Source organism: Nelumbo nucifera, chromosome 1 (genome assembly GCF_055504915.1).
Source record: "Nelumbo nucifera cultivar China Antique chromosome 1, China Antique-T2T, whole genome shotgun sequence".
NCBI classification, from domain to species: Eukaryota; Viridiplantae; Streptophyta; class Magnoliopsida; order Proteales; family Nelumbonaceae; genus Nelumbo; species Nelumbo nucifera.
In genome coordinates, this window is record NC_142649.1 from 81,259,008 (window position 1) to 81,285,853 (window position 26,846).

Here is a 26,846-nt window from a genome sequence, read left to right on the forward strand (position 1 = left end):
GCCTTTGGGATCTTTAGGCTTAAGCATGATTCCACGGCGGCTTTCCTCAGCTCTGACAAAGGCTATGACTTCATTCAATGGAGGCACTTCATCTTTGCCAAGAATTTGTATTCGGACCTGATCAAATTCAGCATTCAATACGACCAAAAAATCATACACCCTATCTCTTTCAATAAAATTCTTCAAGATCACAGCATCATCAAGGCACTTTGTCTCAAGAACCCGATAATGATCAAGCTCATGCCATAAATTTTGCAGCAAATTTGCATATTCTGTAACACTTCTGCTCCCTTGTTTGGCCGCCACTGTCTTCACTTTGACCTCATAGACATGAGCAGTGTCATGGGCTTTGGAATAGGTTTGTCGAATAGCATCCCAAATAGCCTTTGCAGAGGGAAGAAACATACAAGTACCACTTCAAGTAGTTCTGGCCATTCAGTCTATATGTTGTCTGAATATTCTGCAAATCACCAGTGTGAGGTGAGAATTTGTTGCTCCTTCATCGGTTTGGACGGGAGCACTTGTTGCAATCATGTCGGACATTGTTAATGGAGGAAAAATAAGGCCAGTAGGAAAGGAGAATAAAGGAGGGAAGAACTGGTCGGAACAAAGGAGAATAAAGGAACACTTCTGGTTACAGATCAACACTGAAGGCCATAAGAGAAAAACACGAAAAACTGGCAATGAAGGCCGAAAAAAATCTCAAGGTTGACAAACCAAGAGCTCTGATACCATGTTTTGGAATGGTAGAATACTGATGTATTTCATTCTATTGCCAATCGGCATATTTATACAGTAAGCTGCTGCAATAAATAGAAAGAAGAAAAAAATAGAAAGAAAAGAAAATAGAAAGTAAAAAAATAGAAAGAAAAGAAAATAGAAAGTAAAAAAATAGAAAGTAAAGAAAATAGAAAGTAAAAAAATAGAAAGAAAAGAAAATAGAAAGTACAAGAATGGAAAGAAAGAAATAGAAAGAAAACGTTCTAAATCAATCCTTCCACAATCCTAGGAATATATACAATTCTATTTTTACACAACTACCAAATATAGATCTGCACCAGTAACCCCACGTTTTCCAACAGTCTCCTAAGTAGAGTCCCGAGTAATGACCTTCTGGCATGGTTAGAATAAATATAGGATAGATGACAACTTCTATCTGATCCCAATAGAAGTAGGAGCCTATGATGAAGGCAATGTGAAAAATTATATAGAATACTAAAACACGAGAATCACTATCATCACCATCATTATCATCTAAACCTTGTCCCAACCAATATAGGGTCAGCTACATGAATCCTGTTTCACCATTCCAATGATCCAATCTGTTCAATGCCATATCCATTGTTAAATTATGAGCCCTAAAATCATTTCTTACTACTTCAACCCATCTCCTTTTTGGTCCGCCCCTAGCTCTTTTGGACCATTCAACTTGTAACAAATCACTTCTTATGGGTGCCAAAGATGATCTTTTTGCATGCAACCAAACCATCTTAGTCTACCTAAACAGTTAAACTCATTTTATCAGCTATCGGATAAAATGAGTTCTTCCTAGTTTTAGCAGTTAAACCCATCTCCTTTTTTGCATGCAACCGAACCTGGTTCTTCCTAGTTTTCCCACTCACCCCTATCAATGTTTGCATTTCTGCCATATTAATTCGTTGGACATGTGATTCAATGGCTCACTATAAAAAAGAGACCTAGTGTGATTTGAATTTTTAACCTAGGAACACAGATCGCTCGGTGCCCAAGAATGCATGCATCTTTAACCACCAAGCCACCTTTTACTTTATGACAATAAATGAAATAAATCAACTTTTATTAACATTAATGTCTACATGCACTCCAAACAAACAGGATACACTTATGTCCAACAAATCCAACTACAAATTAACAGGAACAATATTCTAAATTAGTATTTTATAAACCAATGGGAACATTTTCCAATCAAAAAAACCAATGGAATATTTTGAAAAATTAAATGATTGATATTTTATTCAAAAAAAGCAGAATGATATTACAAGACAGACTGCCCAAGGAGAGGCACGAGCTGGTACCTCTCCTCAACAACAACAATGTACTACATCAGACTAGGAAATGAGAGTTTACAGAGCAGCCCAGAATAAATGTTCCCTTGATACCCCTTGCCTAGCTAACCCATCCACTGTGGTATTAGCTGTTCTACCCACCCACTGATAATTAACAGTCATGTTCCTTGAAAACCAATTAGCTTTCCTCATAATACCCCTGTAGCATCAAATAACTGAAGCTGGACTTTTTAACCAACCCACAACAACTTTGGAGTCTCCTTCAATAAACAAATTCTAAACTCCTAACTGGTTTGCAATCTGAATACCTTGTACTGCCCCTAGAAGCTCAACTCTAATAGAGACATATATATATATATATGTATATTAAAAATCATTTTTTCACACATATATATATCAAAAAATGATTTTTAATTTCAAGAAATTTATACAAATAAAAATATTAATAATAGAATAATTATTTTAATACTTAATATTTATAAATTTGCACATGATATGTATCTTAAAATTTTTATAAAATATTAATAAATATTTTAATTTGCATTAAATAACAATGTATTTATTATTTACAAAAATAAAATATTGTTTACAAAATATTTAAGAATACAATATAAATTGGATCTATTAAATCCACTAATCAAAATTTATATAAGAAATTAATTTTCTATTTTAAAAATTTATAAAAAAATGTTAATAATGGAATAATTATTTTAGTAATTAAAATTTATGAATTTTCATATGATATGCATCTTCAAAATTTTAATAGATTTGATATATTTTAAGTAAAGATTATATATTTTATATTTTAAAATAACATATTTTATTGTTTACAAAAATGAAAATATTGTTTATCCATCAAACATTTGAGAATTAATTTTTTAGTTGACTTTTTGTTAATGTTAAAAATAAATAAAAAAAATTGATATAATAATTCAGATATTATAGTTGCATATGTTTTGTGCCTTGGACTTTAATAAAAAATAAAATAATAATAGCTTTGTGCATGTATTAATTTGTAAAAATCTATACAATATGTGTTTTAGACTTTTAATTGATGCATTATCAATAAAATTGTATAATACGTATGCATCCCACTATATTAATTGTAATATATTTTTTCATGTATACCATTAAAATAATCAATTCCTATGTATTTATAGCCATTTTGACAATTAAACTTAATGTTATTGATATATTTATGGAATTTGTATGCATTTCCCTAAAGTATCCAACTGTTTTCATAGTTTTTATTTGTATCCATGTATTTCCCAAGCGTATTTGTATATGTATCTAAGTTATCCAATATGATACCTGATATTAATACTTTGCTCCTTGATTGTTAGCCTTACAACTGTTTTATAAAAATGAGTGGCAAAAGCAAACTAAACTCTACAAAGTATACAATGCATGAATGTAGAAGAAAATATGACATCATGTGTATAATTGGGGGCAACACTGAACAAGAAACTAGAATATCGTGAACCAAAAGAAACATGCCTCATGAGGATAATTAAAATTAACTTTGCATTAACTAGTATTAGATGCACTTTCAGTCTTCCTCTTAGATACAATGAATAATATTGTTTTACAGTATTATTACAAGACAAATAGTAATTGTTACTAATTGTCAACAATTAAGAGCCTACACAAAAGCAGTTAGATCAACGTCACACCCTAAGTACAGCATTATATATATATTTTATGGAAAACGGCCACTTTTTTTATCAATAAATAGAGATTTCATTAATTGATTAAGTGATAAAAAACATTCAACTAGAGATGAAGTAACTTAACTCCTTGCAAATGCCACTAAAGCCAAAAATACAGTTGAGCCTAAAAAACAGAGCTCCTATTCACCCCTTGTCTATCCAACCCATCTGAAAAGGATTTTGCACTTCTCTTTATCCAAGTGCATCGAACTTCCATATCTTTTGTCAGCCAGTTGTATTTCCTCTTTTCATTGTTGTAGCTCCATATTCTTGAATTTTCTTCTTTTAACAAATTCACTACAGTTTCAGCGTCTCCTTCTAAGATCAGCTTGTTTATGGAAAATGGTAACTTTCCTTAATAATAATGGACAAAAATTACATCTGCCACCATCCAAGGGCCGCATGGAGAACCCTTTGATACAAACTGTCTCAAAAACAAGCCCAAAACAACTCTTGCCTGTTGACTCCTTGCTTTGCTAAAGCATCAGCCATACCATTTGCTGATCTTCTTGCCCAAATAAATCTCACCCCAATCTCCCTTGCTAAGCTTGAGATTTCCCTTAGCTGATGTCTGAAAATCCATGAGACCAAGCTTCTAGATTGCAGCCAGCCTATTACCAATTTGGAGTCTCCCTCCACTTCTATTTGTTGCAATCCACAGTGCTTTGCCGATCTGAGACCTTGGAGTAAAGCAAAAACTTTTGCTCTTAGGGAGTCCCCCACCCCTATAGGGCCAGCACTCTACCTCCCTCATCACTGAAAACACCCCCTATTCCCGAGGGGACCAGGTTGCCTATAGAGCTTCCATCAAAATTTAGTTCCACTTTAGAACAAGGCGGCGGGGTCCAACTTTCCTGAACTAATGGGGAGAAAGATGAGGAACCAGCTATGACACTCCATCCTCTAATGAAGTCAGTGAAAGAAAAGTCTTTATAAAGCTCCAAAGCTTTTGTCCAATGTATGATCCTGGTAGTGATGCCCTCTATTTAAGTGTTTCCTTGGTTCTTTCCTGTCCTTGGAAAGTCCTATTATTTCTCCTCCCACACTGACCATAATACAGTTGCTCTTGTTTTCCACATCACCCTGCCTCTCTTCTTTGGCAATTGGATGAAGCTAGAGTCGAAAAGGTTTCGCATAGACGAAGGAGTCCACCTACAACCAAAGAGAGAGGAGAACCAATCCCAAATACAAGAAATAAAAGGACAGGAAATAAATAGACGAGCCATTGTCTCTCCATTTTGCAAGCAAAGGCAACAGACATGAAGAGAAAGGCACCAGCCTTTCCTTTTCCTTTGAAGTACATCCAAAGTATTGACCTTTTGGAGAACCACTTCCCAGCAGAAAGCCCTAACCTTTGGTGGAACAGGAGTAGCCCACACTTGTTTTGTAGGGAAAGGGGTAGGCACAACATCAGAACTAAGACATTGAAAAATGAAGAGCAAGAGAAAAACCCTGAGGGGGACTCTGACCAAATTCTAGTATCTGGGCAAGACTGATCTAAGAAAACTGCACCCAAAAGAGAGAACAGCCCATCTGCGGAGGCCACTTCTGAGTCTCTCAACCCTCTCCTTAGTCCCAGATCCCAAGGACCCTCATTCACACAAACAGAGGAAATGACCTTCAATTTGTTTAATGAAAGAGAATACATAACCGGGAAATTGTCCTTACGAGGATCGTTCCCAACCCAAGTGTCCTCCCAAAACAGAACTTTGTTACCTGAGCAAGCATCATACCTTATGAAAGGTTGAAAAGAAGGTAGGATTCCAACAATTGCTTTCCAAGGGGAGTGGTGAGAGGCCCTGGGGTTGACACCAGCATCCCATCCATTTGTTGCCAAACTATGAATGCTCACCACCACCTTATGCCACAAATTCTCATGCTCTAAGGGAAATCTCCATAACCACTTTCCTAACAAGGCTAGGTTCCTTAAACTAATATTACCAATGCCTAAGCCCCTGTCCTCTCACCTCCTAGTGACAAATTCCCACTTCACTAGGTGATCCTTTTTTGAGTCACCTGGTTCCCAAAGAAAATCCCTCATCAACTTTTCAATTTGACTTGCTATCTTCACATGAAGCTTGAAAGTGGACAAGAAATAATCTGGTAGGTTGGCCAAAGTAGACTTAAATTCATTCATTAAAATCTTTCTTTTTTTATCAGCAAGAAATTTTCATTAATAACAGAGAAATTCAGTTACGATGGATAAAGATTGCAGAGAGACATTAATCTAAACTGCAATCTCCAGCAATCAGTTACAATTCTGCCCAATACAATGAAGATCTATTTGCCCCTTGTTTTGCTAGGGTATCCGCCATCCAATTTGCATCCCATTTGGCCCAACCAAACTGAGAGTTGATCCTCCTTGCAAGTATGTCAATTTCTCTGAAGATAAATTTGAGCTTCCAAATTTGCCTAGTACATATGTTGTCTTTGAACCCCTTCCTGTTGAGAAACAAATAAAGGGAATAGAGAGACAAGTGTACAAGAAAAGGACACGTCAGCCTTTAAGTAATGTAACTGACAGCCAACCACTAGAACAAACTAAATAACAAACTGGACAAGTGGAGAGGCTGATATAAAAGAATTGTAACAGAAGTGTTATAAATAAGGGAACTCTCTCTCTCTCTCTCTCGTTCAGGAGGCAGGCTTCCTCGAAAAAGTCCTTGAGTTAGGTAGTAACCTAACAAGTTGGTATCAGAGCCAAGATGCCAAGCACAAGGTCGTCCGCGATGGAGAACAAGGTCGACAACATGGAAGGAGAAATGCAAAGATTATCAGCTGACGTCAAAGAAATAAAAGAAAGCTTCACATCCTTGCTTGAGCGACTGGAACAGACACCACCAGTGTCGAATCGGGAAGGGCAGGAAGAACACAATGACCACTAGTCATCGAAGCGGATCAAGAACGGCAAGAATCGAGTTTCCCGTCTTCGTAGGGGGAGATCCCACGTCCTGGCTTCTGCGAACCGAAAGGTACTTCGATTACCACGATACACAGGGACCTGATCGTGTTCCATTAGCTTCCGCACACCTGGAAGGAGAGGCGATTGTCTAGTACCAATGGTACCGGCGACGGCACCCAAGAGCCACATGGGTGGACTTCACCGATGCCTTAACCATGAGATTTGGAGTCCGGCTTTTGAAAACTATGATGAAAGCCTCGCTAAGCTACGACAGACCGGCTCCGTCCAAGATTATCAGATGGCATTCGAAAGGTTAGTTGCGCGCATGCAAGGGTGGCCAGAAAACACACTTGTTGGCAGTTTTATTGGTGGACTCAAGGAAGAATTGCGGCTGGAGGTGAAAGCCATGCAACCCACCACTGTTCTTGACGCAGCAGCCTTAGCTCGACTCCATGAAGACAAACTGAATCGGGCAAGAAGGATTAATTGACCTTTGGGAGCTGCAGTCAGACCAGGTATACCGAATCCAGAATCGGGTATCTTGGGTAAACCGAAGTCCAGACCAAGAGTAGGAATCACAGGCAAGGAAGCCAACTCTGGTTCAGGCCCCGGCTCAACCAAGAGGTTAACCTGGGCTGAGATGCAAGCCCGACGGGAAAAGGGCCTTTGTTATGCATGTGGAGACAAATTCAGACCGGGCCATCGCTGTAAGATCCCGCAAGTATTCTTCCTTCGGCCCGAAACCGAAAACGCCGAGCAATCAGCAGACATTGACGAGCCAGTGGACAACCAAGAATGGGGGCAATGGATAAAGGAATACCCGGAAGTATCCCTGCAAGCCTTGACCGGTCTTGCCTCCTCTCGAACTATGAGAGTAACTGGACTGGTACACAGGCGACATGTGTCGGTTCTTATAGACAGTGGCAGCACTCTCAATTTCATTACCCAAACATTGATCAAACAACTAAGGATCCCGGACCAACCATGTACAGCATTCCGGGTACACGTAGCTAATGGGAGCAACCTGGTGTGCGACAGTACGTGCACAGGATTAAAAATGAAGATACAAGGACACAAGTTCGAGGTAGATCTACATCCCCTGGAAATCAGTGGAGCAGATGTAGTTCTCGGAGTCCAATGGTTAAGGCAACTAGGGCCGGTGATATGTGACTACGCCCGTCTCACGATGGATTTTCAAGTGGGCAGCTCACAGGTGCATATTCAAGGACAGCTGTCCAAGGGTCCAGAACACATTAGTCTCGCCACCCTAAGAAAATAGGCAGCAGACCCAGCCCACATCATTTTAATGCAGATAGACTCCCACGGGAACAGCCCAATGCTAGCCCAAGGAAGTAACTCCAACAGATCAGAAGAAAACCACATACAACTATAGCAGCTACTTCAGAAGTTTCCAGTGATCTTCCAAGAGCCTAAGGAATTACCACCGAAACGTGCCCATGATCATTGTATTCCATTGCTGCCCGGAACGGCACCCACAAATGTAAGGCTCTATCGTTACCCCTATTTTCAGAGGTGGCGACCCTACCTTCTAGGGAGAAGGTTCATCATACGAACTGACCACCATTGCCTGAAATTTCTGTTGAAGCAATCCGTACTATCCCCAGAACAGCAGCGATAGATAGCCAAATTACTTGGCTACGATTATGTCATTAAATACAAGGCAGGGCACACTAACAAGGTGGTGGATGCACTGTCACGCCAACCACAACTATTTCCATTACTTCTCATGGGCCCAACATGTTCCATCATGAGTTAGTTAAGGGAAGAAGCTAAAAGACACCCACAACTGAACAAGCTACATTCACAGGTCCAAGAGGACCCTACCAGCCACCCAGGGTACACAGTGGAGAATAACTTGCTGTTGTATAAACGCCGAATGGTGATACCACAGGATTCAGCCCATATTCAGCAGCTTCTGGAAGTGTTCCACTCACCACCAGTAGGAGGACACTCAGGGATTCTGCGCACTTACAAGAGACTAGCCACCCAATTCCACTGGAAAGGCATGCGGAATTCAGTCCAAAAATTCATAGCCGAATGTGTCATTTGCCAGAAAAATAAGGCTGATACCCAGTCTCCAACAGGTCTACTACAACCACTCCCAATTCCTACACAAGTGTGGGCGGATATATCCATGGACTTCATAACGGGGCTTCCCCTTTCCTATGGCAAGTCTGTCATTCTCGTAGTGGTTGATAGATTCACCAAATACTGCCATTTTCTCCCTCTTTCCCACCCCTTTACAGCTTCAATGGTGGCTGAGATTTTTACTAAGGAGGTGGCACGACTACATGGTACCCCTAACTCTATTGTCTCAGACCACGACCCAATTTTTATGAGTTGTTTCTGGGTAGAACGTTTTCGACTATAGGGAGTGAAACTCTTCAAATCTACCAGCTACCATCCTCAAATAGATGGGCAAACTGAGGTGGTCAACCGGAGTTTGGAAACCTATCTAAGGTGCTATGCAGGGGATAGGCCACGTCAGTGGCTCAAGTGGCTTCATTGGGCGGAATGGTGGTACAATACCACGTATCACAGTGCAGCAGGAATGACTCCCTTCTGGGCTCTATATGGACGGGACCCACCTCCCCTACTCCCATATGAGAAAGGGTCTATAGCAGTAGCAGCAATGGAAGACCAACTCCTCCAGCGGGATAGGGTGTGACAAGATCTCAAATCCCACCTCCGTCGAGCCCAACAATGGATGGCAGACTCATACAACAGAAAGCATAGGCCTGTCCAGCACCAGATTGGGGAGCAAGTCTTCCTTAAACTACAACCATACAAGCAAGTTTCAGTAGTAGGCCACAGGTGGAACAAACTGAGCCCAAGGTACTTCGGCCCATTTTGGATTGTGGAACGCATTGGGTCTGTGGCATACAGGCTTGACCTTCCAGCAACATTGAAATTGCACCCTGTATTCCATGTATCTCTATTAAAGAAATGGCCAAAAACAGGAGCAATAACAACAACCACCCTCCCATCATTCTCGGAAGATGGCCAAGTTCAAATTGAGCCCACCCAGATAACAGATTTCAGGTGGATACGCAAAGGGAATCACATCGAACCAGAGGCATTGGTGGTATGGTCAGGTCTCCCACTTGAAGATGCAACTTGGGAACTTTACTTGGACTTACAGAATAGATTTCCACATCTTGACCTCGAGGGCAAGGTCGCTTTCAAGGGAGGAGGGACTGTTGAGACACAAATAAAGGGAATAAAGAGACAAGTGTACAAGAAAAGGCCATGTCAGCCTTTAAGTAATGTAACTAACAGCCAACCACTAGAACAAACTAAATAACAAACTGGACAAGTGGAGAGGCTGATATAACAGAATTGTAACAAAGTGTTATAAATAAGGAAAGGAAGCCAGAAGAGGAATTATCGATTTTGGGGAATACAATCTCTCTCTCTCTCTCTCTCATTCAGGAGGCAGGCTTCCTCGAAAAAGTCCCTGAGTTAGGCAGTTACCTAACACTTCCTTAGCTAAGCCATCTTCTAAACTCTTGGCAGATCTCATAACCTGTTTTATTTGAATGGTCATAACTTTTGATAGCCGTTTGAAGTGCCTGAATTCATTTATAAGCTGTCGAATCACCCCCTCACCTTGTTTCAACCACCCCACCACTAGCCTTGAATCACCTTCAATAACCAATCTCCCAACTCCCAGTTCTTTAGCCATTACAACAAGTTGTGAAAATCTGTCAAAACCCATTACAGAACAACCCCACACAACTGTATTACAAATGTGCCTAGTACATATGTTGTCTTCGAACCCCTTGCTTAGCTAAGCCATCTTCTAAACTCTTAGCAGATCTCCTAGCCCGTTTTATTTGAATGGTCATGTCTTTTGATAGCCATTTGAAGTGCCTGAATTCATTTCTAAGCTGCCAAATCACCCCCTCACCTTGCTTTAACCACCCCACTACTAGCCTTGAATCACCTTCAATGACCAATCTCCCAACTCCCAGTTCTTTAGCCATCTTTACCCCAAAAACTGCTGCTAAGAATTCTGCTTTTACTGAACCACCCCTCCAATTCCTAAAGGACCTGAATTGCCCACACTACTTGTCATCAAACTTCAATTCCTAAACAACCATACCTCTAGGGTTTTTTTGTTTCCTAGAGGATCCAGCTATTGCCCTCATTTCCTAAAAAAATCTTGTTAGAATGTTAGAGTGATGTTCGGCTGATAAAAGTTCTTATTAGCCCATACTTATGTTTAACTTATCTTGTAACTGGGCCTGTGTTAATGAGCCTAATCCTGTTTAATGATTTAAGTCATCTAGGTGTCCCATCACTAATCAGGGGCATCCTAGTAATTTCTTGTACCTTGTACTACATTCAAACATAAATAATAGCATGGTCGACTGGCAAGTACTGTTCGACATTCACTGCATTTCAGAGGTTCTCTTCTCTTCTTTGCTACTTCGAGTACAGCTCCTAAGATTACATGGTATCAGAGCATTAGCTTCTTCCTGGTTTCAGCCGGCACACTCTCTTCTCTTGCTGTCTTTTCATCTTCTCTCTTCCTTTTCTAGGTTGCTGCAGTAAAGACCTAGGGGTGTAAGAGAGTAAAGCAAGTTCAAACCTAGGGTTTCTCTTGGTTGTAGGACTCAAGGGAAGTAAGACCCTGAAGTAGATGTCCTACTAGGTTATTTCCAGCAAGTAGTAGCTATTTGGCTACTAAGAGAGGTCTGTATAGGACAGACCTAGTTGAGGATTGATTTCAGCAGTCCTAGCACTAGCCGAAAGGGGGAGAGCTTCCTCTACAGTTGTAGCTTCAGTGCTCCAGCAAGACTTGCACAGAACAGTGGTAAAGACTTAGCCTCTTCTACAGTTGCAGCTTCGGTGCACCAGCAAGACTCTTACAGAACAGTGGTAAAGAGCCCTATTTTCAGGTCGGTTACCAGCCCTACTTCAGCCCTGCACAGCACAGTGGTAAAGACTTACACTGCACAGTTGCAGCCTCGAACTTTTACTTGCTACTGTACTCGAACTGGTTTAGTCCAAGTGAAGTCTATCTAGTGTGCTACCAGCACTGTGAACACTTCTACCAGCACTGTGAACACTGTGACCACTTCGGCCAGCCCTAAACAGAACCACTTACAGCACTGTGAACAACTCTAGGACTGAAGTCAGGATGTCCTCACTATCTGGTGAAGTTTCCTCTAGAGATAACAGACCTGTCGCAAGGTCCTCAAACCTGGAAAACCCTAATCTGCACAGCTTGCAGATTACAAGTGTGCTGCTGGATGAGTATAACTTCAGAGAGTGGTCCGTCTCAGCAAGGCTGTTCATTACCTCTCGTGATCTCACAAGCTATTTGGATGGAGACAAGAAAGAACCAGAAATTGGCAGTCCTGAATACACTGTGTGGCACAAGGAAAATGCCACAGTCATGTCTTGGTTGCTGGCCTCCATGACTCCTCGGGTGGCCAGAACTGTTCATCATTACCCTACAGTCGCTAAAATTTAGGAGAAAGTATCCAAGACATACGGCCAGAAAAAGAACAATGCTAGAATCTACAGGCTGAACCAAGACATTGCAGCCCTAAGGCAAAGAGACATGTCCGTGGCAACATACTTTGCAACACTGAAAGGCCCCTGAGAAGAGCTTGACCATCACTTGATTTTGGATTGGGAAAATGCCAGGGATAAGGAGAGGCATGACAAGCAGATTGAGGAGAGCAGAGCCTTCAAGTTTCTGGCGGGCCTAGACCCTGTATATGAAGGTAAAAGGTCACAGATTCTAGGGAGAGATGAATTACCTGAGCTTCACCATGTCTACTACTTGGTGAGGAATGAAGAAGTAAGGAGAAAGGAGATGCAAGTTGACTCCCAGACATAGTCAACAGAACTATCTGGAGAACATTCAGCCCTAGTCTCCACTAAGGGAAATAGATTTTCAGACAAGAAGTCCCTCAAGTGTACCCATTGTGGTGGTGAGACACACAAAGAAGAAATGTTGGGTCTTGTACCCTCATCTGAAGCCAGCTGCTCTGAGAAAAGACAAAAGGCAACATAAGGGCCACACAACAAGTGGGAATCTTGCCACCAACAACAGTAGTGACAACTCACAAAGTACTTAGACAGTGTCCTCTTCCACCACAAGGCAGGCTGCCAAATCAGGTACAGCCTCTGCATTTAGTGCAACTAGTTCCATTAATTCTACCTCTTGGGTGATTGATTCCGGAGCCACTGACCATATGACACATATGTCCTCCTTATTCTCTTCATATCATTTGTTGTCTGGCCAGGATAAGATGAGAGTGGCTAATGGGTCTCTCTCCACCATCTCTGGAAAGGGGGTGGTTGACCTAAGCAAGGATCTCTCTCTTAAATCAGTCCTACATGTTCCTAGCCTTACCTCAAATCTGTTGTTTGTTTCAAAGCTTACAAAAAATTTGAACTGCATTATAACTTTTTTTCCTTCTCATTGTGTCTTCCAGGACAGATTGACGAGGAGAACGATTGGGAGTGGTCATGAGTATGGGGGCCTCTACTATTTTGATGCAGATATCAGCTCAGCCCTACAAGCTTCTGCTACTACTAGTCCGGAAAGTGTGAAGTCAATAGCTAGGCTGCACCTGTGGCATGCTAGGCTAGGTCATTTGTCTTTTTCTTCTTTAGCAATGTTGTTTCCCGAATTATGTAAGGGCATTCCAAGTCAGAGTTGAATTTGTGATGTGTGTCAAATGTCAAAACAATGTAGATCAATGTATCCAATTTCTAGTAATGAAATTCAAGCCCCTTTTGATTTGGTTTATTCTGATGTTTGGGGTCCTTCACCCATTGTTTCCATTGATGGCTTCCGTTACTTTATCAGTTTTATTGACCATTATTCTCGGCGCACTTGGATTTATCTGTTAAAAGGACGTAATGAAGTTCCACGGATAACTATGATGTTTTGCAAGATGGTTGAAACACAATTTGATAAGAAGATTAAGCAATTCCGTTCAGACAATGCAGTTGAATACTTTGAAAGATCCTTGAACTCATTCATGGAAGATGCGGGCATGTTACACCAATCATCATGTGCTTACACCCCTCAGCAAAATGGGGTTACTGAGCGCAAGAACAGGCACCTATTGGAAACAGCTCGAGCCCTACTTTTCCAGCACAATGTGCCCAAGCAATATTGGTCTCAAGCTATACTCACTGCATCATACCCAATAAATCGGATGCCATCTAAGGTACTGGGTATGAAGACTCCTTTCTTTGTTTTGTGTCCCACTCTTCCAGAATTTCCTCTTCCCCCACGGGTTTTTGGCTATACATGCTTCATACATGTGAAGGATCCAAAGAAAACCAAGCTGAATCCCAAGGCTACAAAGGGAATTTTTTTGGGGTACTCTCCTACGCAAAAGGGGTATAAGTGTTATGATCCTGTCTCCAAGAAAAAAATGTCACCAGATATGTAGTCTTTTTTGAGTCTCAACCCTATTTCCAGTCTTCTCAAAATCCTCTTCAGGGGGAGACTAGTGGGTTGGAATAATTCTCCCTTCTTTTTTGTTCCCCTTTCATCACCTTCCACTACTCCTAGTTGTAACATCCCAAGTCAACCTAGTGAGACTCCCACTGTGCCAGTTACTTCTCTAGATTCAGCTGATGCTTCTGAAGGTTCCAGTTGAACTCAGATCAATCTGTCTCTACAATCCAAGGTAATTCTGACTCACTCAATTCAGATTTGGATCTTCCTATTACTCTCCGTAAGCCTGTTCGTTCTTGTACCACTCGGCATCCCATAGCTGATTATGTTTCTTACTCACACTTATCCCCTGCCTATCATTCCTTTGTGTCTGTTCTTTCCTCTATATGTGTCCCTTCCAAGTACTCAGAGGCGGCATCTGATCCAAGGTGGAAAGAAGCCATGAATGAAGAGATGAAAGCCCTAATGAAAGCAAGAACGTGGGAATTGGTGGACCTGCCAGAGGGGAAAGGCATTGTTGGGTGCAAGTGGATATTCACAGTAAAGCACAGGGAAGATGGGTCAATTGAGAGATACAAGGCCAGACTTGTGGCAAAGGGATTTACACAAAATGAAGGAATTGACTACAAGGAAACCTTTGCCCCAGTAGCAAAGCTCAACACAATCAGGGTTCTACTGTCACTAGCAGCAAAATTCTCTTGGGAACTTCATCAGCTGGATGTGAAGAATGTCTTCCTAAATGGTGATCTTCATGAAGAGGTATTCATGGAACCCCCACCTGGATATGATGTTGGAAAGAAGGTGTGTAAACTAAGGAAAGCATTATATGGTTTGAAGCAGTCCCCGGGCATGGTTTGAGAGACTTTGTATGGCCACGAAGAAAGTAGGGTACACTCAGAGCAGTGCAGATCATACATTGTTTACAAGGAGACAGGATGACAAACTTACAACACATTGTTTATGTGGATGATATGGTGATTACTGAAAATGATGTGAAAGAGATGAAGAGGCTGAAGGAGTTCTTAGCTTCAGAATTTGAGATCAAATACCTGGGAAATCTGAGATAGATCAAGAGAAGGAATCTACATATGTCAACGAAAATATGTGCTAGATCTCCTAAAGGAAACAGGCATGATGGGTGCAGGCCAACAGACACTCCAATAGAACCGAACCATGGATTACAAGAATCAATGGGTGAGGAATACTGTGATAAAGAAAGGTACCAAAAATTGGTAAGAAAACTGATATACTTATCCCTTACTCGGCCAGACATTGCCTATGCAGTGCATGTTGTCAGTCAATTCATGCACTCACCAAAGACCCCTCATATGAGAGCAGTGGAAAGAATTCTTAGATACTTGAAGACTTGCCCAAGGAAAGGAATTCTATTCAGGAAAAACAGCAGACTTGAAATTGAAGCCTACACTGATGCTGATTGGACTGGGTCTGTTGGAGACAGAAAATCAACCTCATGTTACTGTACATTCTTGGGAGGAAACCTAGTCACATGGCGCAGTAAGAAGCAGAATGTTGTGGCTAGATCAAGTGCAGAAGCAGAATACCGAGCTATGGCACACGGGGTTGCTGAACTCTTATGGCTCAAAACTCTTCTTAATGAGCTTGGTATCAAGACTGAGGGTCCTCTCAGGCTGTATTGTGATAATAAAGTTGCTATCAATATTGCCAACAATCTCGTGCAGCATGATAGGACAAAACATATTGAAATTGATCGACACTTTGTCAGAGAGAGAATTATTTCAGGAGAACTCTGTGTGCCTTATACTCCATCAGAGATGCATATTGTAGATGTACTAACTAAAGGGCTGGCAACAACAAAGTTCAGGGACATACTTGGCAAGCTAAACATGATTGATATCCATGCTTAGCTTGAGGGGGAGTGTTAGAATGTTAGAATGATGTTCAGCTGATAAGAGTTCTTATTAGCCCATACTTATATTTAACTTATCTTGTAACTGGGCCTGTGTTAATGGGCCTAATCCTGTTTAATGATTTAAGTCATCTGGGTGTCCCATCACTAATCAGGGGCATCCCAGTAATTTCTTGTACCTTGTACTACATTCAAACATAAATAATAGCATGGTCGACTGGCAGGTACTGTTCGACATTCACTGCATTTCAGAGGTTCTCTTCTCTTCTTTGCTACTTCGAGTACAGCTCCTAAGATTACAAATCTTCCACCTTAAAGTCTGAAAATAGTTTCAAGGTCTTCACCCAAAGTGCTACTGTTAGAGTTATGAGTTCTATCATTGTCTCCTTACCCCTCTCCTTCTCCCCAAAGATTCTTGTGTTTCTTTCTTCCCACACCGTCCAAATCACTGCTGCCCTTGTGCATTTCCACAGTATCTCGCCCCTCCTTTTTGTGCTTCTCAAAACAGACAGACTAAACAACCTTTCCAACTGGTAGGAGGGTTCCACCTAAAACCAAAAAGAGAAAAATAATCCTAAATACAGCAAACAAGAGATTAAGAGATGAAAAGTAGTCTCACCATTCAACTGACATAAGAAACACTAGTTAGGGGACAAGGACGAATTCAGTTGTTTCTTTTCTAGGTACAGCATTTCTACAATGTCCAAAATGTTTTGGAAACCCTCCCCCCTCCCCCGGATCACACTGAAATATCAGCTTTTCTGCATAGAACTGTTAAAACTGAAAGTTCTAGGTTTTGCACATAACCAACTTGTTAAAGATAGTCAAACAATCATTAGTTTTATGCCCCCTTCTCCACTTCCCTACACAGTGGAAGGCCGGCAATATCTAAATAATAAGATTATTGAAGAAATAGGATGCAAGCAAATAATGAACCCTAAGGAGGATTAACAGCCATATAGTGTTAAGTTTTGTAAGTTTGTATTGAAGTTTTGTTTTCCTGGGAGATAAATTTATTAAATTAAACCAAGAAGGTGAAGACATGCTATTCATAAAATAATGTAAAACTGTGTAACCATGCTTCTTTTGAAATTTCAACAAGTATGTCTAATGAGAACAGTTTTTGGAATGTTTCAATTCTCTTTTTACAGCATAATAATGGCATGGCATTTTGCACCCATTTCTCAATTCTAAAGCCGAGCACTTCAAGTAGGAATTATCCACATAAAAATCATAACGGGTAGTATCCACACATGCATGTACACTCGCATTGCTGAGATATCAATGGGTGTGTCTAATGAGATAATAGTTTTTGGGATGGTCTCATGTTTCCTATTTCTAAAGTCCAACACTTCAAGTAGGAAATATCCATACACATACGCACGCATCAGGTAAGAGCTACAGTTCATTCATTTACCACATTTTGAAGAGAAAAATTAACAAGAAACCTGTTTGCGTGATGATGAATCCGACAAGCTAACTGAAAGATTAGTAGCTAATTTAGTAGGAATAAACCAGCTTTCCTTTCGACCCTGGAGTAACAAGAAATATTTCAAAGTTTCAGATTCTAATATAAAAATGGGCGCCTCATTTTACCAAGGAAAAGATATTTCTTCTGTTCTATAACAAGAATAATCATGTCATGATTACCTGTTGAAGTTTGACTACTCCTAAGTCTGCAAGATCCTTGATAATGCTTCTCTGAATCTCAGTCAAGGTGTTTATGTTATAGGCCTAAAACATAAAGAAAAAATGATTAGTCCCAGAAATCAAAAGAGTATACTTTTCAAAATCTGTTATTAATGGAGAAAGCTCTCTAAAACCACATAAAGGATAAAAGGAAAACCCATCTTGAAATGCATCTCTTACTGAACAGATTTGAATCAATGGTTACTAGGTTTGACAGTTCACTTGGTTTGGATATTTATTTGTGGCTAGCAATTCATTACTTATTAAAGAACATGGCTTGTTGGGGATAGACTACTAAAGAATCTGCATTTGTTAAATTACATTTGAAAGATTGTAAAAAGCTTCTCTATGTCAGGTATCTTGTTAATATGAGAATTCAGATGGTCTGTAGCAATACAAAATACAATAGCTGTGAAAGTTACGTCACTGTGAAACCAAAGGGAACCCAGGAGTCAATTCACAAGGTCCAATATGGTATTACAGATCATCTGTCTCTTTTTTTTTATGAAGAGTGTATTAGAGATCATCTCACTTGCGCACATAGATTGCCCAATTAGTTGTAACTAAAGGCAAGAAGAGTTGACTGAATTTCCAGAATGAATAATGCAATATAGTCCATTAGAAGTTAAAGCATGCTATTGGAGCTTTCAAAGTAATCATGTCTACAGCCCTTCTTATTACCTCTCCTGTGGCATGGAAGCTAAGCTCTAAGAGAAATGAAATCAAATCTGCAGGATCCAAACCTCGGTCCTGCATCACAAAGATGAAAAGCAAATCATTAGAGATGTCACAAATAACCAACTAAAATTATTAGGTCTTCTACAAAGAACTATGTAAAACAGTGGCTAGTATAAGTTCCTATTCTTGCTAAATCCACACTCAAAATATCCCCTTCTGCATTTTATATTTTCTATGTAACATAAATTTACTGATCATCATAGGAAAATAAAGACAAAAAAAAAAAAAAACATATTAATGTAAGAACATACTGAAGCACGATTTGAAGCATTCCATTTGTCTGAAGCATGAGCAAAAACCTCAAGGCATGGGCTAACAGACATGTCTTTTAATGCATAAGTAATAACATTCCAGTTTTACTAAAACACTATAATCCTGCTTTTTATTTTCATAATTTGCTTTTTAATCAAATTTTTAAATCAATATATTTTAAAAACTTTAATAACCTAACCCATATATTTTTCTATTTATTTTTAGCATGTGCAGTTAACTTCAGATGGTCATTTTTATAAGTATAACGAACAGTGGTGGATTGGTCCCCTCCTGATATAGAGATGCTCAAACTCAACTTTGACTGCTGCTGGAAATCTGGGGCCCTTGGGTGTGGTGGGAGTTGTTAGAGAACATGGGGGCAGTATCATTCTAAGCTTTTCAGATCTGGTGGGCCAAGGAAATTCTTCGAGGGCTGAACTTCTGGTCTTGGTTCAAGATTTGAAGTTGTTGGCTAGGCAGGATTTAAGGAATGTGGAAGTAGAGGGTGATTGTCAAGTGGTTTTATGTTGGATGGCAGGTCAAAGTCAAATTCCATGAAAATTCAGGACTTCTAGTCAGATTGGCTCAAGCTCTAGGTGCTGCATTGAACCCTCGTTCAAGTGGGTGCCTAGGAGTGCCAACATGATAGCTGATTCTCTGGATAAGGCCGGGGTTGGAAAAGTTTGTTTAGATTGGGGATGTCCGGGACCAGCTGCTAATTTGTAATATGTATAACCAGTTGCTGTCATTTGTTTTTGCTTCTGCTGTTAATTGTGGTAAGGCCTCTCTTGGGAGGTCCAATGTTGTATGCTTCTTTTGCTGCATACTTTGTGTGCAGTTTGGTGTTGAATGAATATTCATGGGTGTTTACTGAAAAGACAATCTAATAGGCTAAATATGTAAAGGATCTGTTTTGCTGCATAGAGTTGTTTATCAAATAATTACCAATCACATTTTAAAATGTCCAATATGGTAGGCTTTTACGATGTGTATATCTCTATATATGTATGCACCTCAAACCTTCAAGCATGTGATCTTCAGGTTGAAGCATATTTGATGTGTGTGCCTCTATGCTTCATATAGACCTCAAACCATGAAGCTTACACTTCATGTGACAAGGGCTCTTCACTAATGCACCTCAAGGCATTTTGAAGAAACATCACCCCAAGGGGTGCCTTGAGGGCTACTCCTTAAATGACACTGAAAATAGTAGTGAGAACCTTAAATATACATTGGTAATGAAAATAAAAACAAGAAATCTCATGCTAATCTCAGATATGATTACATGAAACATGTGAGAAATGTGATATCCCAAGAAAAAATACAGATCAAATTTTGGACAAAAAAGGATATGCAGGGTCTTGAGAAATAAATAAGCCTCCATCATATTAAAACCATCAAGGTCCATACCTCTGAATTAGAGATGTATTCTCTGATAATGTACCAAAGTTGTGCATTTGTATCCATCAACTGTAGTTTACACATAGAATAAGATTCTAATGAGGAATAACAGAAATTTTGTTTGGTGTTGTTTAAAATTGACAGAAGTAGCTTGTGGTCAAAATAATGTGCACCAAGAACTGGAAACCACTCTCAGTTAGCCTTGGTCCTTTCTCTCTGTGGAAAAAGGCAGAGAAGCATGTATGAACATTCCAAATATTAGTCATTATAATTGAAAAATAGGACATGCTTTTTCTTGGACGAAAAAGAACATGCTGAAATAGATTAATTTTAAAAAGAAAGAATGTAAGGGAAAGACCTCTGACTTAAAAGACCTCGCTGGAAAACTTTCATCATAGAAGGGCTGAAGTTTGTTAGCCTTTCAGCATGGGATGAGCTAATGAGTTGTAGCAAGAAGCACTGGTTTATCACAATTTCAAGTCATAAGAAAGAGTAACCTGAAATTTAATAAAACTACAAATTGACAAGAGGACCACTTTAAGACACAAGATGGGTAAAACTGGAATTACTGCCCAAAGAAAACATGCAAACTAGATAGACCAAGATGATATATTTTGCTGGATGACAACCTCCCATTGCTCAAGTGCATAGGCATCTAATTCCTCCAGAGTTGGGAGCCTCACAGTGATATTTGAAGGCATTGGTTCCCTAGGTAAAACTCCACTGTAATTCTCAAGTTCAAATTCCACAAGTCAAAAACCTCTCTGAAAGTTTGAATATAATGCAACACTTTGAGGTAAAAATACTCGTTCAGAGTTGCAAATACAAAAATATATTGGCAAAACAAGCAGGAACTTTTATATCCATTCCATAATCCATATCACAAACCAAATAACAATGCAAACAAATGGATACAATCAAGATCTAAGCAACAGTTGAGGTAGAGAAGATTGGCAATCTACCACTCATCCATGCATTCTTTAGTATGATAACAAAGAGAAAGCCACAGTTGTCAAGGTGACACCTAGGCAATAAGGGGTTTTGGGGGAATGCCTTGGGCCTCACCTTGGTACTTTCATATAGGCTGTGTACCAATTTTTGGTCTAGTACAACTACACTTTTCATTTGTATAATGAAAAGCCAAAAGGGTAAAAGGATATCATAAAAAACAAGTTTTCAATTCAAAAAGGCATAAAATGGGTTTAAGGCAAGAAGAAAAGCAACAACAAGACAGTGATGGAAGAAAAATACACTCGTTATGGTATGGTTTTCTTTAGGAGGCTTCAGCATGATATTCTTTGCAAAACAGAGCATCATTATTGTCATTATACATACATCTGGGGCAAAATAAGATGTTTGCCCCTCCATTTTTTAATGTTTTCTCTTTCAAATCGCTCATGTCTATGTTTTTATCTGTTAGTAGAGCGGGGTTTTCCCTTCTCTTTTCTTCACTTTCTTTTTTTCCTTGTTGCAAATAATATACATCACAGACACACACACTCTTTTTCTTCTGTGTATCTTTGTTGCATTTAAAATAATAGGGGCTCCATGCTTTTACTTATTTTGTTTTTATTTTTCCATTTGATGAGTTATATACATACAGACATACACTCTCCCTATTGCTTGTCTCCTTTTTTTTACCAATAACCTATCACTTTTTTTTATCAATACATCATGCCCAATCAGAATCAATGTATGCTTCCAACTTCATGTGTCCATGTTTGGCAAATAGAATGCCTTTCCCTAGAGTACCTTTCAAGTAACACAAAACTCTTTCTGCAACAGCTAAATAATTATCTCTGGGATAATGCATAAATTGACTAATAACACTCACTGCATAGGAAATGGCTGGCCAAGTCATGCAGAGATATAACAACTTCCCAAGCAGTCTCTGAAACACTCCTCTATCAGATAAAAGTTCACCATCTGTAGTAGAAAGCTTATGATTGTGATCAATAAGAGCGGAGGCTGGTTTAGCACCAAGTTTACCAGTCTCAACAAGGAGGTCAAGGACATATTTGCATTGAGAAATGAAGATACCATCCTTAGATCTAGCAACTTCAATGCCCAAAAAAAATGGGAGATCTCCTAAATCCTTGATTTCAAATTCAGAGCTAAGAAACCTTTTGAGCTTACTAACCTCCTGGGTGTCATTACCCATGACCACAATATCATCAATATAAACTATTAGAAAGGTCACCAGAGAGACACTTCTCTTCAAGAACAGGGTCACCAAAGCAGCCCTGAATCTCTCAAACCAAGCTCGAGGAGACTATTTGAAACCATAAATGGATTTCTACAGTTTACACACCTTCCCTTGCATTTCCTTTCCATACAATCCCGGAGGCAAAGACATATAGACCTCTTCATGTAGATCTCCATTCAAGAAGGCATTTTTAACATCAAACTGGTGGAGAGGCCATTCAAAAGTAGCAGCTAGGGACAACAAATCCTGGACTGAGGTCATCTTAGCCATAGGAGCAAAGGTCTCAAGATAGTCAATACCACACATCTGAGTGTAGCCTTTTAGCAACCAGCCTGGCCTTAAACCTCTCAATAGAGCCATCAGAATGATATTTAATGGCAAATACCCATTTACAACCCACTGGTTCCTTCCCTTCTGGCAAGTCAACAATATCCTAGGTATGGTTCTTATGCAAAGCATCCAGTTCAGCCATCATAGCATCCCTCCATTCAGGTTTAGATAGGGCTTCTGGTATAGACCTAGGTATCACATGGGAAGAAACAGAAGCAAGAAAAGAATAGTAGGTAGGAGATAGAAGGCTATAGGACAGGTGTTTAGAGATACAATGGGTAATACACTTCCACTTGCCCTTGCAAAGAGCAATAGGAAGATCAGGGTCTGGGAAAGAAGTAGATGGGTTAGAGGAAGGCTGACTTGTTACCTCAGTAATGATGGGAGGAACAAGAGGCTCATCTGTAGGAGTGGAAAAACTTGCCCATGTCTGAATCTATGTCTTTGGTACCACCTTTGGAGAACAGGATGAGGAGGAATTACAGGAGGATGAGGTGGAAGAGGAGGAACAAGAATACTGGAGGTAGGCCTAGTGGGAGAAGCGGATACCTCATCAGATGACTCAAAAGGAACAGGAAGAGAAACTGCTGGAGACATAGTAAACGGTTCCTCAGATTTCTCCCCCTCAGGAGGAATGCTAAAGAAAGGAGTAGATTCAGCAAATGTGACATCCCAAGATACAAAACGGGTGCCACTAACCGGATCAAAATAGCAATATCCCTTATGCATGGAGGCATATCCTAGGAAAACACATTTACGAGCCTTAAGTTCAAATTTGTGCCTTTGATGGTTGTGAACATGTACATAGCAGGTGCACCCAAAAACATGAAGAGGAAGAGGGAAGAGATCCTCATCCGGAAAGAGAAGGCTAAAGGGGGTTTTGAAGCCAAGAACCCAGGAAGGCATAGAGTTAATCAAAAAGGTAGCAATAAGGACAGCATCTCTCCAAAATTTTATAGGAACATGGGATGCAAAAAGGAGGGATCTAGCAACTTCAACCACATGCCGATTCTTCCTTTCCGTCACTCCATTCTGTTGTTGAGTGTACGAACAAGAATTCTGATGAATAACCCCAAAAGTTTCAAGATAGGCTAAGAGGATTTTCTCAAAATACTCCTTAGCATTATCAGAACAGAATATTTTGATTCGGGTGTTAAACTGGGTAAGAATGAGTTCATGAAATTTTTGCACAATATTTGGTACTTCATCCTAGGATTTCATGAGATAAATTCAAGTATAACGGGAGTAATCATCAAAAGGATAAAGTACTTGTAACCCCCATAGTAGGCAAATGATATGGCCCCCACACATCAGAGTGAACAATATGAAAAGGAGAAATAAATCTTTTATTGCTTACTGAATAAGATTGTCTATAATGCTTTGCCAATTCACATGACTCACAATGAAAACTAGATAAAGACACTCCCTTAAACATATCTGGGAATAAATGACTCAAAGCAGAAAAAGACAAATTATCAAACCGAAAGTGACATAACATGACTTTGTCAACAGACTCTGACAAAACTGACTCCAAGGCAACTCCATGAGGTGGTCCAAGAACTCTATCAAGTATGTCTAGCAAGTATATTCCATTTGCCTCATGGCCACTCTCAATCATCCTCTGAGATTGCAAGTCCTGAACAACACAATGAGTGGGAAAGAAGGTTATGCTACAATTCATGGACTTAGTTAAGCTGCTAACAGATAAAAGATTTGTATTAAGTTTAGGGACATGAATGACAGAGGATAAATAAAGGGTGTCAGAGGTCTTGATATCCCCCTTGCCAGAAATGGGAGCAAGAGACCCATCAGCAAGGGAGATTTTCTCTCTACCAGAGAGGTGGTATGAACAAAAAAGATTAGACAAGCTGGTCATATGGTCTGATGCACCAGAATCAATGATCCAAGGGATTTTATGATTACCTGAAATTGAAGCATGGTTTGCAGAAGCACGAATTCCTGAGTGAGCAAATGCTGATGATGATGATGTGTTGCCTGGAGAGTGAGATGTAGAGACAGTAGCTTCCAACTAATTTAACAACCTTCCATACTTTTCAAAATCTGCCTTCATTGCTACCAACCTTTCCATGGTTGACTTCTCTTCACTCTCCTTACTTCCTCCTTCAAATACTATGGCAACATTAGCTGACTTAGGCTTTCCTGTCTGACTGGTTTTCTTAAAATTGTTGCTATTCTTAAACCGGTTAGGTAGAAGATCAGGATGAAACTTCCAGCTAGTGTCCTTAGTATGCCCTAATTTCTTGCAATATTCACATACATGTTCCTTCTTCTCAATTGGGCATTCGGCTTTATTCCAGCATGTGCAAAGTGTTCCGTAGGTGAACTCTATAATTGAACCTGCCGCCTACTCTCCTCATTGCTTACCATAGCATATGCCTAGGCAAGAGTAACCTCATATTTGGCCAGAATATTCTGCCTAATGATATCAAACTTAGGGTTGAGTCTTGTAAGAAACTCAAAAACCCTGTTTCGTTCCACCAACTTCCTAAAAGTTTTTGCATCCTTCGTACTCACCCATACAACTGTCTCCATAACATCAATTTCCTGTCATAGGGATTTCAGCATAGAATAATAGATTACCACACTCTTCTCCCCCTGCCTTAGGTTCTTCACATCACTTTTCAGCTTGTAGACTCTAGCCACATTCATCTTCTGTGAATAGGTTTCAGTAACACTGTCCCAGATCTCCTTGGCCGAAGACATCCAGAGATAGTGCTGACTGATATGAAGCTGTATAGAGTTGACCAACCATCCTATGACTGTATAGTTCTCTTGGATCCATTTCTCAAATTCAGGGTTTGTCTCTTCGGGTTTCACCTTACTGCCAGTGAGATACCCTAATTTTCCTCTACTACAGACAAATCCTTATAGACTGTGCCCAAGCAAGATAATTGGTTCCATCTAGCTTAATTGTGGTCACACCAGTCAAAACGGAATCTATCGAGCCAAGCCCAGAAATAGGCACCTGCTTGAACTCACTTCCGTATTGCTCCATTAATCAAACGAAAATCAAAAAAACCAAAAATCTAATCTTTATAAACTTACTTGAAGTCAAACCAGTACCCAAATGCTTGAAAACTAAGGTTTCACTACGCCCGGCTGTCGGGGAGAAAGAGAAAAGATGCATCTGCTCCTACCAGAGCTTCCTAATCTCTTCCAAAACTGAACTGCCCTCTTTTAGAAGTCAAAAGGCACCTCCCAAGCACAGAGCGCCACACCCAATGCTTTACTTTTATCTGTAACTTCGAAAATCTCTAATCGGCTAGGGTTTTGGGCAGAAGCAGTACAATATCACTTCGTGGCAGTTTCCGACCAGAATACAACTCTCCAAACCCTCTACCAATTAGGCAAAAGGTCCTCTAAACTATAGAGAACCTATCTCTCCATACACTCTCTTAATCGAAGGGTGTATGGGAAAAAAGAGAAAAAGAAAAAAGAAGGAAAAAGAAACCCGCTTTGATACCAAAATGTAAATCAGTCCAGTAAAACTGATATAAACTTGGTACAATTTAGAGAGAAAGAAGAAAGAAAAATAGAGAACAGCAGCACAAAGCAAGAAGATGGAGAAAAGAAGAGGAAAAAGAAGAAGAGTTCGAATATCTCTTCCCTCCCTTCTCTAATCCTTTTGTTAAACTTCAATCTTAGGTTAATTACAAGTATGCCCTTAAGTGGGCGGCCAACTAGGCAGTAACATAAAGAGAACTAACAAAAAAGAAATAGCAGGCCCATAAAGATAGGCTCATTAGCTAACAAATAAATAAATAACATATTACAAGAAAAGATACTAGGGCCCATTCGGCCCAGTCTCTCTATAGTCTCGTTAACAAACAAGGGCTTAGCCCCTTAGTTTTCTTTCGTAAGAATGTTGATTTCATTCTACTTTTAGTGTTTGATTTTATGTTCAGGTTATGCAACTTTTAACGCTTGCTAATTGCTACCAGTGTTGCATGAACAAGACACAAAAATCGGAATCTGACTTGGTGAACCCAAAAAAGCAGGATTCGTGAACACATCTCACATAAAACAACAAATAGTTTGGCTGACACAATGGCTAAACAAGGGGTGAAATACAGGGATCTGTTTTTCTGAGACAATTGTAAAATGATTACTTGTAAAACGGGGGAAGGGAAAGGTGGTTGAAGCTAGCCTACACTTTGGGATGCTAGGCACATATCACATATATATTATTCTTTATTTCACAACTAATAA

The 26,846-nt window shown here is 39.8% G+C and overlaps 1 protein-coding gene across 1 annotated transcript in view; it reads right to left on the bottom strand.

Annotated features, from left to right (window-relative positions):
• Window positions 1–26,846, bottom strand: part of LOC104587159 (transcription factor-like protein) — a 56,399-nt gene that overhangs the window by 24,687 nt on the left and 4,866 nt on the right. Inside the window, exons 4-10 of the mRNA XM_010244641.3 lie at window positions 20,710–20,803; window positions 20,439–20,539; window positions 20,254–20,296; window positions 20,090–20,149; window positions 18,371–18,439; window positions 17,651–17,734; window positions 17,449–17,532 (exon numbers count right to left, since the gene is read on the bottom strand). Of these exons, the coding sequence (XP_010242943.1) occupies window positions 17,449–17,532; window positions 17,651–17,734; window positions 18,371–18,439; window positions 20,090–20,149; window positions 20,254–20,296; window positions 20,439–20,539; window positions 20,710–20,803 (535 nt within the window). The remainder of the gene's footprint in view (window positions 1–17,448; window positions 17,533–17,650; window positions 17,735–18,370; window positions 18,440–20,089; window positions 20,150–20,253; window positions 20,297–20,438; window positions 20,540–20,709; window positions 20,804–26,846) is intronic.